This window comes from Priapulus caudatus, unplaced genomic scaffold (genome assembly GCF_000485595.1).
Source record: "Priapulus caudatus unplaced genomic scaffold, Priapulus_caudatus-5.0.1 Scaffold121, whole genome shotgun sequence".
NCBI classification, from domain to species: Eukaryota; Metazoa; Priapulida; class Priapulimorpha; order Priapulimorphida; family Priapulidae; genus Priapulus; species Priapulus caudatus.
The window spans coordinates 483,386-494,978 of NW_014577182.1; the positions used below are offsets into that span (position 1 = coordinate 483,386).

Sequence of the window (11,593 nt, forward strand, 5' to 3'; positions counted from 1 at the left end):
ACATAATTTGTCGAACATAATTTGTCTTCATTAACTCCTGATAATATGATAAATGTAACCTATTTTCTTTTCTTCGTTCGTATAGGATTTAACAGATGGCTTCAACACGTCATGGAGGACATTAGTGGCTGTTATACCTCCTATCCTTGTATTCTTTGCTATATGCATTGGCTTCATGATATATGAAAAAAAGAGCTATCGCCGTAGATAAGGCGGTTTAAGCAACAGACGGAGAAAGCCCTAGTCATTGAAGTATGTTACATATTTATATGTTTAATTACCACTCATTAACTGTGTGTGTGTGTGTGTGTGTGTGTGTGTGTGTGTGTGTGTGTGTGCTTGTGTGTGTGTGTGTGGTGTGTTGGCGTGTGTGTGTGTGTGTGTGTGTGGTGTTGTGTGTGTGTTGTGTGTGTGTGTGTGTGTGTGTGTGTGTTGTGTGTGTGTGTGTGTGTGTGTGCTATGGAACATATACGTTGAGCGAATACAATGAAATCACACATTTTTCAACCAAAATATAGCATGTAATATATACACTGAAATTTATTAGATGATATTTGAAAGATTTGCTTTGATTATTTCTAGGTGGACGATTTCGATCGGTAACAGTGCAGCTTACTAAGACCAGGCAAGATTGACATATCTATAGGCATGCTCCGTGTTGCCTGTGACGACGATGCATAATTCAGCGTGTTACTACACTATAGTCATTATACTCCGCGCTTGTGCTTGCCGTTGCTAAGTATGAACTAGTCTCCAATGGGAGGGGAGGATTCACATATTCAGCCTAGTGCTTTATGGATTTGCGCGCGAAAACGTGGTGTATAGTGCGCGTTGACAGACGTTATGAATAATGTAATACGTATTGATCGCGGAATTCTTCCAAACATACGGCCTTTGACTTTTACCTGCAGTTTTCCGTCTGCAGACTGTGCATAAAAGTGCGCGAGCGATGACAACATGCGTTGCTATCTTGACGTGTTCGCTACAATAAAGCGGACTAAACGCATTTATGTACAACTTTTTTTAAGCGTCAGTAATGCTGATTGTGTCAGACGTAACTCTGTATTTTCAACGCGGCGTTATATTTGTCAATTGTCGCACAAATTACTCGCGATGGCTTTGACGTGGCTGTTGCTGGTGTTGTTCAATTTTGCATGTATCCAGCAATGATATCGAAGAAGTCAGTTCGACGTAGAATGGATATCATTAGAATAGTCCGACCATGTGTAAAATATAAGGATTTCCTCTGTGGTCGGTAAATGTTAGCAACTATAACCAGGCTGGCTAAGATACAGAGCGGCGTCACAGCTGGTACCTGTCAAACATCAATCATTTTGTGTATTTTAGACACCATTAACCCGTTTACACGGCTTTTTGTAAGCCAGCCTATTAATAAATCGTCTCAATAATAACCCGTCTTATTATTAGCGACCCGTTTACACCGTATAGTGCCGCCCGTAAAGTAGTACAATCATAGACTAATAATATTAAGATACGACACGGCAGGATTAAATCAGTACTATTGCAATCTGTTACTGGATTAGGTTACTGGCGATAGGTGCGTTCTCCTGCCGAAACCTCTACTTGTTAAAGCGAAAGTTGCTCCGATATAAGTCATTAATTTTAATTGTGAATTATTTAATATACTCAATTAAGAATGATCGTTTATACGGTAAAGATACGCTGTCTTGTACTTTTGAGTCGGCTCGAAACCGCTTCATTGACTTGGTTCAAAATGAACGGTTCAGGCCTTCTTGACCCATTGACACGGGTAAATAATAAGACGGTCCATTAATAAGGCGTGTCACGCTGGTTAAAAAGTGCCTGGTTAAGCAGGGTACTAGCTAAACCGACCAGGCTCTCTCGACAGTTACACTACGTTACTACGCCACGTAGTGTTAAGCGAGATGGGAACTTATGGCTAGGTACTAGCAAGCATTTTAGCACGCCCTTTTCCTTCCTTGTCTGACCGTCCTTATACATTCAACTGGCCGTCATTCTGCCTGTTCGTCTATCCGTCCGTCCGTACTTCAGTCTCTCTCTCTCTCTCTCTCTCTCTCTCTCTCTCTCTCTCTCTCCCTCTCTCTCTCTCTCTCTCTTTCTCTCTCTCTCTTTCGCGCTCTCTCTCTCTCTCTCTCTCTCTCTCTCTCTCTTTTTCTCTCTCTGGGTGTCGCTATCTTTTCCTCGCTCTCTTTTCCTCTCCATCGCCTTCTGTAATAACATATGGCAGTATCATAAATATATTGTCGTAACATATGGTGACTTAGTTATACCTTGTAATGTTTCCACACTTCTGCCGTAGTCACGCGGTAAAGGGATAGTGAACACACAAAGAATGCTTCGTCTGTTTTTGTATCTCTACACCTATAAAAAAAATTGGAAATAAATAATAAATAAAACTAGTTAGAAATTTCATGATATCAAAGTTTTAATGAACTTTGCAGCAATACAATTTGCTACACTAATATTGCATTTCTGCCGTCTCGTTTGTAATATGAATTGCGTTTAGTACAGAGTTATTAGCACGCTGCTACCAATATGCTATACTTTCAACATACATTAGAATGTACAATATTAATGCAAAACCTAGGTAGTTCTTAAACGCAGTGTATATAAATGTTAACAAGGAAGGAAACGCAGACAGCCAAGCCATACAGTCCATGCAACTCACACAACTCCAAGCAGCGTGAGCAAAGTCCCCTCCCCCCGACACGCACGCACGCACGCACGCACGCACGCACGACACACACACACACACACCCACGCGCACACACACACACACGCACACACTCACACACACACACACACACACACACACACACCACACACACACACGCACACACACACGACACACACCACCACACACAACACAACACACACACACACACACACACACACACACTGCAGCCCTGGCTACTAAAGGAAAGCTTGACTTATGCCGCTCCACAATATATATAACATATATATATATATATATATATATATAACCTAGTGTAGAGCTCTTTTAGCGCGGCGTAATGTTGGTCATGCGCGTCTAGCGGCATATTGAGATATTTCCATGCAGCCTTGCTGATATTAGTTCCTGTTTCGACCATCTGGGCAAGATTATAGTATCCCTAAAACAATACACGAGAGCAAAACGTAAATCATCAGCTATAATTTTAGGACGTAATAACAAAGGCCTATAACTAGCAATTAAACAGTAATGATATTATTGCGCATGCAGCAAATAAAGCAGAGGCAAATGTGATTAAAAAATATCTATACCTATGATAAATTTAAGATTTAAATATACTAATTTAAATGTACTTATAGTGCCCTGCACCTGTGGTTCGCCCTTCATGGCTGCTTCCGAATAGAGGCGAATGGCTTCCGTCATATTACGCTTCCCTTTATGTCCATACCAGTTATAATCAGCCATTTTCATTAAAGCTGCACAATACAATGAATATTTGTTACGCAATTGCACATGAAAGTCTTTACTAAACCATCGACCACGACCATCTTGGAGTAGAATAGCCTATATATTTTTATATCAAAGAGAGTAGAACATTCACATTCACTCGGATGCAAATACATATGAGATTCATTGCTCTATACATTTTGTTTTACATCTAATTTTGATGTGAGACAGAATCAGGAACAATTCGATATAATTATGCTCTATGAATGACTAATGACTAGAGCCTATAACGCCTAATTTTTTGACGAGGATTACAGCGCTATTTGCAAACGGTGGGGAAATGGTGGTGGAGGGCAGGGTAATTGGCACGACTACCAACAGACCCAGAGATCATAGTAGGAATAGTTCATTGATAATAGCCAATGATGCACTACATCGAGGAAAGCTCTTGAAGGATTTCATCGCCAATAGCGATAAACACGGTGGCAGGCGGCGCCACCGTACCTGGTATTATACTCACAGTGATTGAGGTTGTACTTACCATAGGCGCTAACCTGATCGAGGGGTCGTGAAATGCTGAGATTGAAATGTCTTATCGAACAGTCGCGTGTCATAACTCTCACAACATCTTCCTATAATCATGCACATTGCGTCGAAATAAAATTTCATTTGAGGAAGTTGTGTAACAAATGGCATAATAACAAAACATAATACTACTTTAAAATTTCACGATAGTAATTTTAACTAATACTTATTCCTCTGCGCCGAACAGTTTGCATCGGTTAAGATATCGTGTACGTATGGGTAGCTATTTATCCTATCTACGCCTGTCGAATCACAGTATTGCTTTGACATCTGGTACTCACCTGGTGTTGTTCGCAAAGGTAGGCCGAGTTAAAGTTTCCAACCTCCAGTCCCATTTCAGCCAACAGAATGTAGTATATGAGAGAAGCTTCCCTAATAAATATTTATTTAATGAACGCCACTGGCATTGGCTGATAGTTTTTCAATTCTATGTTACTATAATCAGTTATTAAATGATATTACGCTAAGCGCAATATAAACGATGACTATAATATCAGCGAGTGTTGATCGATACTAATATGTGAACATTCATCGCCATATTACGGTATTTAACGCGAAAAAACATTTTTACATTATTTATGTAAGGAAAGTTACCAGTTGTGGCTACGGAATGCATCGAGAGCTGTTCGAAGCTGCACGCCGATAGATGGCGTTTGCTCTGCCACGTATCGCGCCCAGTCAGCAGCCAGCTGAGGGTTTCTCTCCTCCACGGGACTTCCCAACATGTAGCAGGGCAGCGTGTTAATTCCCGCATCTAGGTTACCGCCTACTGCTGATATACGATAGTAGTGGTAGGCGATAACCTGTATAACATTGGAGACAAAATTCGCGTGTAATTTATCTATGCAATGAAGTTGTGACATTGAACTACTCTAGCATGGCGAGAGTATCAGAACTAGGGTCAGAGGCTAGCGTGCAAGGATATATGTATATATATATATATACAACCAGCCTGCTAAAATGTGACTTTGTTCTTTCTAACGTGCGATGACTACTATCTGTACCATGCCTCATCCTGCTAACTATGATCTGGACATTCTCTCGGAACTTGGTCGCTTACAACATATTATATAATAGGAGAAAATATTGCACAATTCTTCCGCATTGCTTTATATATGTCACTGTGCAATGAAGCAACGCGGTATCGCTGATTCGCTGTCAGCGTCGTCGTGACGTAGATGCTCAGCCGTGCTTCACTACCAGCTACTATCACCTTGCTAGCGGGATGTCCAGGAATCAGACCTGCGTCATACATATAGCCGAGATTATTAGCGGCCTCTGGGTTTCCCATCTTAGTCGCCTTCTGTAGGTAGGCGGCCGCCTTCGTCATGTTCTTCTCGTTGATTAGCGCGTGCCAGCCTATGGTGGCCAGAGCTGCTGGATTCCCCTGCATACAGAGAACGTATAACCGAGGCAATTATTAGTATCACACTACTGTATCGCTAACCGCGTGTAGCTCTCTGAAACAGCCATGAACTGGCAAGCATGTACACGGGAAAAATGATACCTGCGTATAGACATTTGGCCTCACGGGCCATTAGATAGACTCGTGTGTATCTTGTACTAGGTGGGAAAACACTGTTGGTATACCAGAAAACTTCAGAGAGCTCATCGTCGTGTGATGCGACCTGCATCACACGCATGTATCGCTGTATGTATATTAGGCCACAAAAATACACAAAAACTGAAGAAAAAACACAAAGACACACGAAGACACACAAAGACACGCAAATACACAGAGAAACTGTCTACTAGGGTTAAGATTTACGCGACTCCGCCCAAATGTTGAATTGTCACACAACAGAGCATATCGTGGAAGTGATCCGCGAACTAATTAACCCTACTCTGCTAACCCTTAGCTATTACTCTCTGTAGCTCCAAGAATCGGCCTTGTGTTGCGCAACCGACGTTGTATAAGCGTCTAGTGTCACCGGGCCGTGGCACACATGTAGACAACAGATTAATTAGAACTAAAGTCTAAAGTAACCAATTAATAACTGAACTAAACTAAACTAAAATAACCAAATTAAACTAAACTAAACTAAATTAAACTAAACTAAACTAAACTAAACTAAACTAAACTAAACTAAACTAAACTAAACTAAACTAAACTAAACTAAACTAAACTAAACTAAACTAAACTAAACTAAACTAAACTAAACTAAACTAAACTAAACTAAACTAAACTAAACTGAACTGAACTGAACTGAACTAAAATAAAATAATATAATCTAATTTATTTCAACGTTCACATTCATTGTATACGGTCTCGGTCACTCACGTGCGCTGCGGACTCGGCGATGTAACCCATTGCCTTGCCGAGGTCTTTCTTGGTGCCGTGGCCCTTCATGTGCAGTATGCCGTAGTTGTAGAGAGCCTCGGGATCCTTGGTCTGTGCGGCTTTCTTGTAGTACTCTAGCGCTGCCTGCATGTTCCGCCGCAGGCCATTGGTCCCCCAGTAGTAGAAGCGCGCCAAATCTTGCTGTATGAGCGTGTGTACATAGGTTCTCATATGAGTGTCTATACTACGCGATATCATCGTAAATAGTACTAGCACTATTTTATAAAATATGAAGTACATGTGTGGTTTTCCGGCTCTTACGCTTAAACTGCTGTATTATAATTCCAGTTTTTTTGTATTTGCGTTTGATTCAAAGAAACAGTTTCCCGCATAGCTCATGTAGCAAGCAATATTGCTTTTAACAATGATTTAACTTGACAAGATGATTAGTATTACTAGCTAGATGAAAAACAATCTTATCTGCTAAAGAGTTTGATGTAAATAGTACTGTAATGCCGGTTGTTTTTACAACCATACAGATAAAAATATACCCATAGCAGATGTATGCCGGAGCATTTAGCAGCCCGTATGCAAGAATATGCCACTGGAATTATATCAAATATTCTTTGTGACAGCGTAGTAACTCCAGCAGATAAGTCTGCATGACCAATGTTTTGATAGAGAAGTCTATCAGAATAGAGTGTCGATTATAGTTATAATAGTTTCTGTTGACTGTGGTTTGTCCCATTACTACCTGTATTTTAGTTGATTTCGCTCTAAATCATAACTATCTATAGCATTGCCACTAAGTATAGTGGTCGTCTTTTAAACTAGTTGAAGATTAGCTATTTAACTTCGGTGGTAGCATCGCACATACTGCCGCAGTAAGAAACCGGGATATAGGTTGTAGCGTGCACGTACCGATGCGTTGACGACGCCTCGCTGAGCCTGGTGGATGAGCCACATGTACCAGTCACTTCCCTCATCAACCTGTGCGGCTAGCATGGCTTCATCTATCAAGCGAATGTGCTCCACGGACACCTGCACAGACATTGGAACGGGATCACGGCCTCGTTAGTCTGCACCATCTATCTACTGGTCGCGCTGGCTTTCGATAGAGCAGCTCTCCTTTAACTTCGTCACGATATTCGGGCAATGTTACCACAATTGCGGCATGACAACCCTAACAGATTCAGGCTCATGATTAATATTCAAATGCAATAGTAGGTACATGAGTTGTATGACCGGCCGATTACTCACGTGACTAGAACTATGCAGGTCTCGATCTGCCTGAGACATATAGGCCACGTAGTAAAAGTAACCTGCGGGATAATGCATTACCAAAATATAAGACAACCGGGATAATCCTGTATCTATATATCTATCTACATACTTATATAATTATATATATGTGTGTGTGGGTGCGTGCGTGCGTGCGTGCGTGCGAGTGTGCGTGCGTGCGTGCGTGCGTGCGTGTGTGCAGTGTGTGTGTGTGTGTGTGTGTGTGTGTGTGTGTGTGTGTGTGTGTTTGTATGTGTGCGTATGTGTGTGCGTGCGATGTGTTATGAGTCCATGGTTATAATGGGCAATCCAGTTTCATGTCATGATGTCATCATGGCATCCATTTAAATTAAGTATAATTTTAATGCGCATATGCAAACACACACCAATGCGCAGGTGTGAGTAAGCGTGCTTCGCACGAGACTAATGCTAAACCTACGTATAAGCGAAGTGACTGCTACTAAAAAAAAACAGGTTTTATAACGACAGTTAGCCGCTTCCTTGCTCTGTCAGTTGTGATGAGAAGGTACAAGCGTAGCAGAGGACCACGAGTTGTGCCGCCAGATCCGCACGTTTTACTTAATATAGTTATATTCAAATATTATATATGTATATGTATATGTATAAATAAATAAATATATATATATATATAGATATATATATATATAATATTTCTCCACATTATAGATTTTGATGTTATTATTTCGCTCCCCGATAGAGAAGGATTTCTTTATTCGAAGATTTCGTTACGTGTATATCTCATTTCAATAACGGTTGCAGTCTGTAGCAAGCATAAATGCGAAACGAATAGAACCTACCAAATGCAACCTCTATATCTGTCGGGAAACCATCTAAGGAGTAGTAGTACTTGTTGGCTAAAGCCATCAGTGAGTACCTATCCCCTTGCATGACTCCCCGATATAGATACTGGTTAGCCTGAAGTTAATAGAGAAAAATGAATGAGTGATAATAACAGGAAGAAGTGAATTGCGTTAATTCTCATTGTCGATAAAAACGCTAACAGCAGTTAATTTCTCCTCTACCATGAAGGTAGTTCGATGAATGAAGTTTTCATTTACGAAGACGCACCTTGTTGATATTACGTTTCGTGGCTATACCGGCCGTGGTGAGAGCGTACAGCATGTATCCTGCTTCGGTGTCGTTCCAGCAAGACGCTGCTCTAAGCAAGGCAAACGCGTCTTGTAGCGCAGCAAGGCCGCGCTCCTGTGCATGAACATGCAGTTAACTTTACAAGCGATCAGTACAGTGACGATACCATAATAGCTAAGGAAAATTACCACAGCAAATCTAGCACGTCACAAAATTTTCGTGGCCTCTGGCTATATGCGATTTATCTTAGTGACACTTTCTGTAGAATTAATTGTATATAGTCAGTCGCCATAGTGACCCTCCTTTCACGTTAGCTTTTTTCCGCCATGTCAATCGGTGTTTTATGTACCTGTATATCTTGCGACACATTCTGCCGCAACCTTCCGGCTAGAATGTATCTATCTACGAATCCAGATGTCGCCACGTGACTCTTCAGAACACTATGTAGGCGGTCGAGCTTGTGGTGCTTAAGATCAGCGTACAATCGGCAGACAGGGTTGTTACTCCGGTCTCGTGTGCTGTGGATATAACTTATAAAGCCTTTCGCGCATGAACCTGAAATTGAGTATAATTAATAAACGAGTATACTGATATAGTAGTACTGATATATTTGTAACAAAATACATTTTTATTTTAGAAATCGAATGGTCCTCTACCGATGAGATGTATAGTTCCGAGAATGTCTTCGTTTTATAGTCTTACAAACTCTTGAAATTGCATTTTAATTCGTGCGATGAACGAGGAGAGATTGACCAAACAGTATATATCGGGGAGTATGTATAGAGTATATAACAGTATATATAGTACAATATGGGCTCGTATGTAGTATAAAACTAGCGTGTTTTCAGCGCATGCAAGCTCGTGTGCATACGTTTCTGTTTCCAGCGATCCAGCAGAGCTGTATATTTTCGTGTGAGAGCTAACAGCTCCTTCGTATCACTCCTGCAGCTGTTATCCAATTCCTCCCTAGCAGCCATGAAATGTTTACGCCCATCGGTCGCTTTCTGCGATGGCTGTACAGTCATTAATTACGAAAGTAATCAGTGAATAAGATGATATCTACACACTAATACACGCGAGGGATTGATTAATCTATTAACACCAGTTATATTTTAATTAAGTGTTATTATAAAGACATTGGAGCAATGTAGCCAAGAATGTCTAAGCAGGGACTGAAATAACGTTTTAGAAGACCCTACAGGTGTCTCAAGGACTGCAACACTCTATATTGAGCAAATGAGAAAATAATACGAACTTGATAACAATAATATAAATAGTGAGGGCATGTATACCTCATCCCACCTAATTACTCTTCTCAGATATATTTTTCCGTATGTGATGTAGCCAGTCATAGAGGGCATTGTCGTAGTTCCTCCAAATGCAGCGAACCCTTCAGCGTGGTTGAATTTTATTGCCTGAGGTAATCTGACGGGTTTAATGAGCTTTAATTACACATTAATAGTGAAATAAGTACTAAATGTTTAATAAGATTTGTGCATTATTATTCATTCTGTACTGCTTATCAATTGTGTATCTATATAAAGAATTGTTCTCATCGTACTGCTTTCGAACTAACTTTGTTTAGAATTTCGCTTAATATAAAAACCAATGCGCACAGCTTAATGCGTTTAACATGTTTTAAATAATCCAAGCTTATTTTTAACTGCATTGCAAAATGAATCATATTTATCAAAGTAGGATGGAAAATCGTTATGTTGCATAAGAACAATATAGTTAAATTCATTAAGTAAAAAACAGTAATTATTTCTAGAATGTATTTACGTATGGTCCATCTTGTAGTTGATCCCGTTTTCGTCCTCGAGGCGTATCTTGTACTTCAAATGTAAATCCGACACAAGTTCACCACTTAGTAGAATGTGTTTACCTTCCAGGAATGTTTCGAGATATTTTACGTGGTATGCGTTTTCAGTCTTTCGAGAAATACTTTTATCGTTAGCAAAGACATTTATGCTATAGAACATTCGGTAACACTTACGTATTTCCACGACTATATATATATATATTATACGTACACGATTCGCCTGAAAGCTGACAACCATGTGACACCACGTTTTCTTTGGAACGATCCACCATGTGAGATGGGCCAACTGGGAGTCGTCTTCAAGATTGAACTGCACGTGTAGGTGACCTTATGCAATAAAACCCAAGTAAAATCTCCTATCAACGTGTATAGAAATTAACTGTTAGCATTCTACAATGCTAAGTAGTTATTTGGCATACTACAGTGTATCCGTTGTACTAACATATCTCACCTTCACGCGATAGCAAAATTACAGGTGTGAGGTATTTTTGGTCCCAGGTGACCTTCTGGAACAATCCACAAAGTTGCGACCCGTGGCAGTACTCCTCAACGTAGAATGAAAGTGATAATGAAACTCTGCAACGATAGGAAATCTATTTAGACTGGACCAAAACCATGCATTCGTACTATATATAATGTGTCTATATGCTGATAATAGAGCATTAAAAGCAGTGAGCAAAACAACATTACACCTATGAGAAATGCAGTCGTAGGCCTAATGTGTACGGCACACTGGTACATAACATTTTCGTGAACGTTCCCGTTTTACTGCGATGTTTACATTACTTGGGGTTTGTTCGTTGCTCCTCAACCAGTTTCCTCTGATGGAACGGCTCGTATTTTCTGTAGACGCCGTAATATGCTCCGTTAAAAAGAAGAGGAAAGTTGATCGACTCGTACTCCTCTGTAATAAATTCAATTGCGGCGAAAGCTATTTACACAGTTCGCACACACGCACACACACACACACACACACACACACACACACACACACACACACACACACACACACACACACACACACACACACACACACACACACACACACACACACACACGACACGACGACACACACACACACACACACACACACACACACACACACACACAC

General features: G+C 40.5%; 1 protein-coding gene and 1 long non-coding RNA gene across 7 annotated transcripts in view; one reads left to right on the forward strand and one right to left on the reverse strand.

The window, feature by feature from the left end:
• LOC106805643 overlaps window positions 1-674 on the forward strand; it is a 4,021-nt gene extending 3,347 nt beyond the window's left edge. The window contains exons 4-5 of the long non-coding RNA XR_001393451.1: window positions 86-252; window positions 583-674. This is a non-coding gene — a long non-coding RNA (uncharacterized LOC106805643). The remainder of the gene's footprint in view (window positions 1-85; window positions 253-582) is intronic.
• LOC106805641 (protein sel-1 homolog 3-like) overlaps window positions 1-11,593 on the reverse strand; it is an 18,822-nt gene that overhangs the window by 6,847 nt on the left and 382 nt on the right. Inside the window, exons 2-20 of one of the 6 annotated variants that reach the window (XM_014807326.1) lie at window positions 11,269-11,386; window positions 10,934-11,058; window positions 10,694-10,809; window positions 10,443-10,495; window positions 9,953-10,085; window positions 9,532-9,673; window positions 9,010-9,215; window positions 8,640-8,774; window positions 8,369-8,486; window positions 7,530-7,591; window positions 7,191-7,310; window positions 6,270-6,470; window positions 5,202-5,375; window positions 4,583-4,791; window positions 4,270-4,360; window positions 3,945-4,035; window positions 3,326-3,390; window positions 2,989-3,116; window positions 2,274-2,364 (exon numbers count right to left, since the gene is read on the reverse strand). In XM_014807326.1, the coding sequence (XP_014662812.1) occupies window positions 2,274-2,364; window positions 2,989-3,116; window positions 3,326-3,390; window positions 3,945-4,035; window positions 4,270-4,360; window positions 4,583-4,791; window positions 5,202-5,375; window positions 6,270-6,470; window positions 7,191-7,310; window positions 7,530-7,591; window positions 8,369-8,486; window positions 8,640-8,774; window positions 9,010-9,215; window positions 9,532-9,673; window positions 9,953-10,085; window positions 10,443-10,495; window positions 10,694-10,720 (2,046 nt within the window). In that variant the 5' untranslated portion in view covers window positions 10,721-10,809; window positions 10,934-11,058; window positions 11,269-11,386. Of the gene's footprint in view, window positions 1-2,273; window positions 2,365-2,988; window positions 3,117-3,325; window positions 3,433-3,944; window positions 4,036-4,269; window positions 4,361-4,582; window positions 4,792-5,201; window positions 5,376-6,269; window positions 6,471-7,190; window positions 7,311-7,529; window positions 7,592-8,368; window positions 8,487-8,639; window positions 8,775-9,009; window positions 9,216-9,531; window positions 9,674-9,952; window positions 10,086-10,442; window positions 10,496-10,693; window positions 10,810-10,933; window positions 11,059-11,268; window positions 11,387-11,593 lie in introns of those variants that run through there. The other 5 variants (XM_014807325.1, XM_014807327.1, XM_014807328.1 and 2 more) reach the window with 5 other exon arrangements.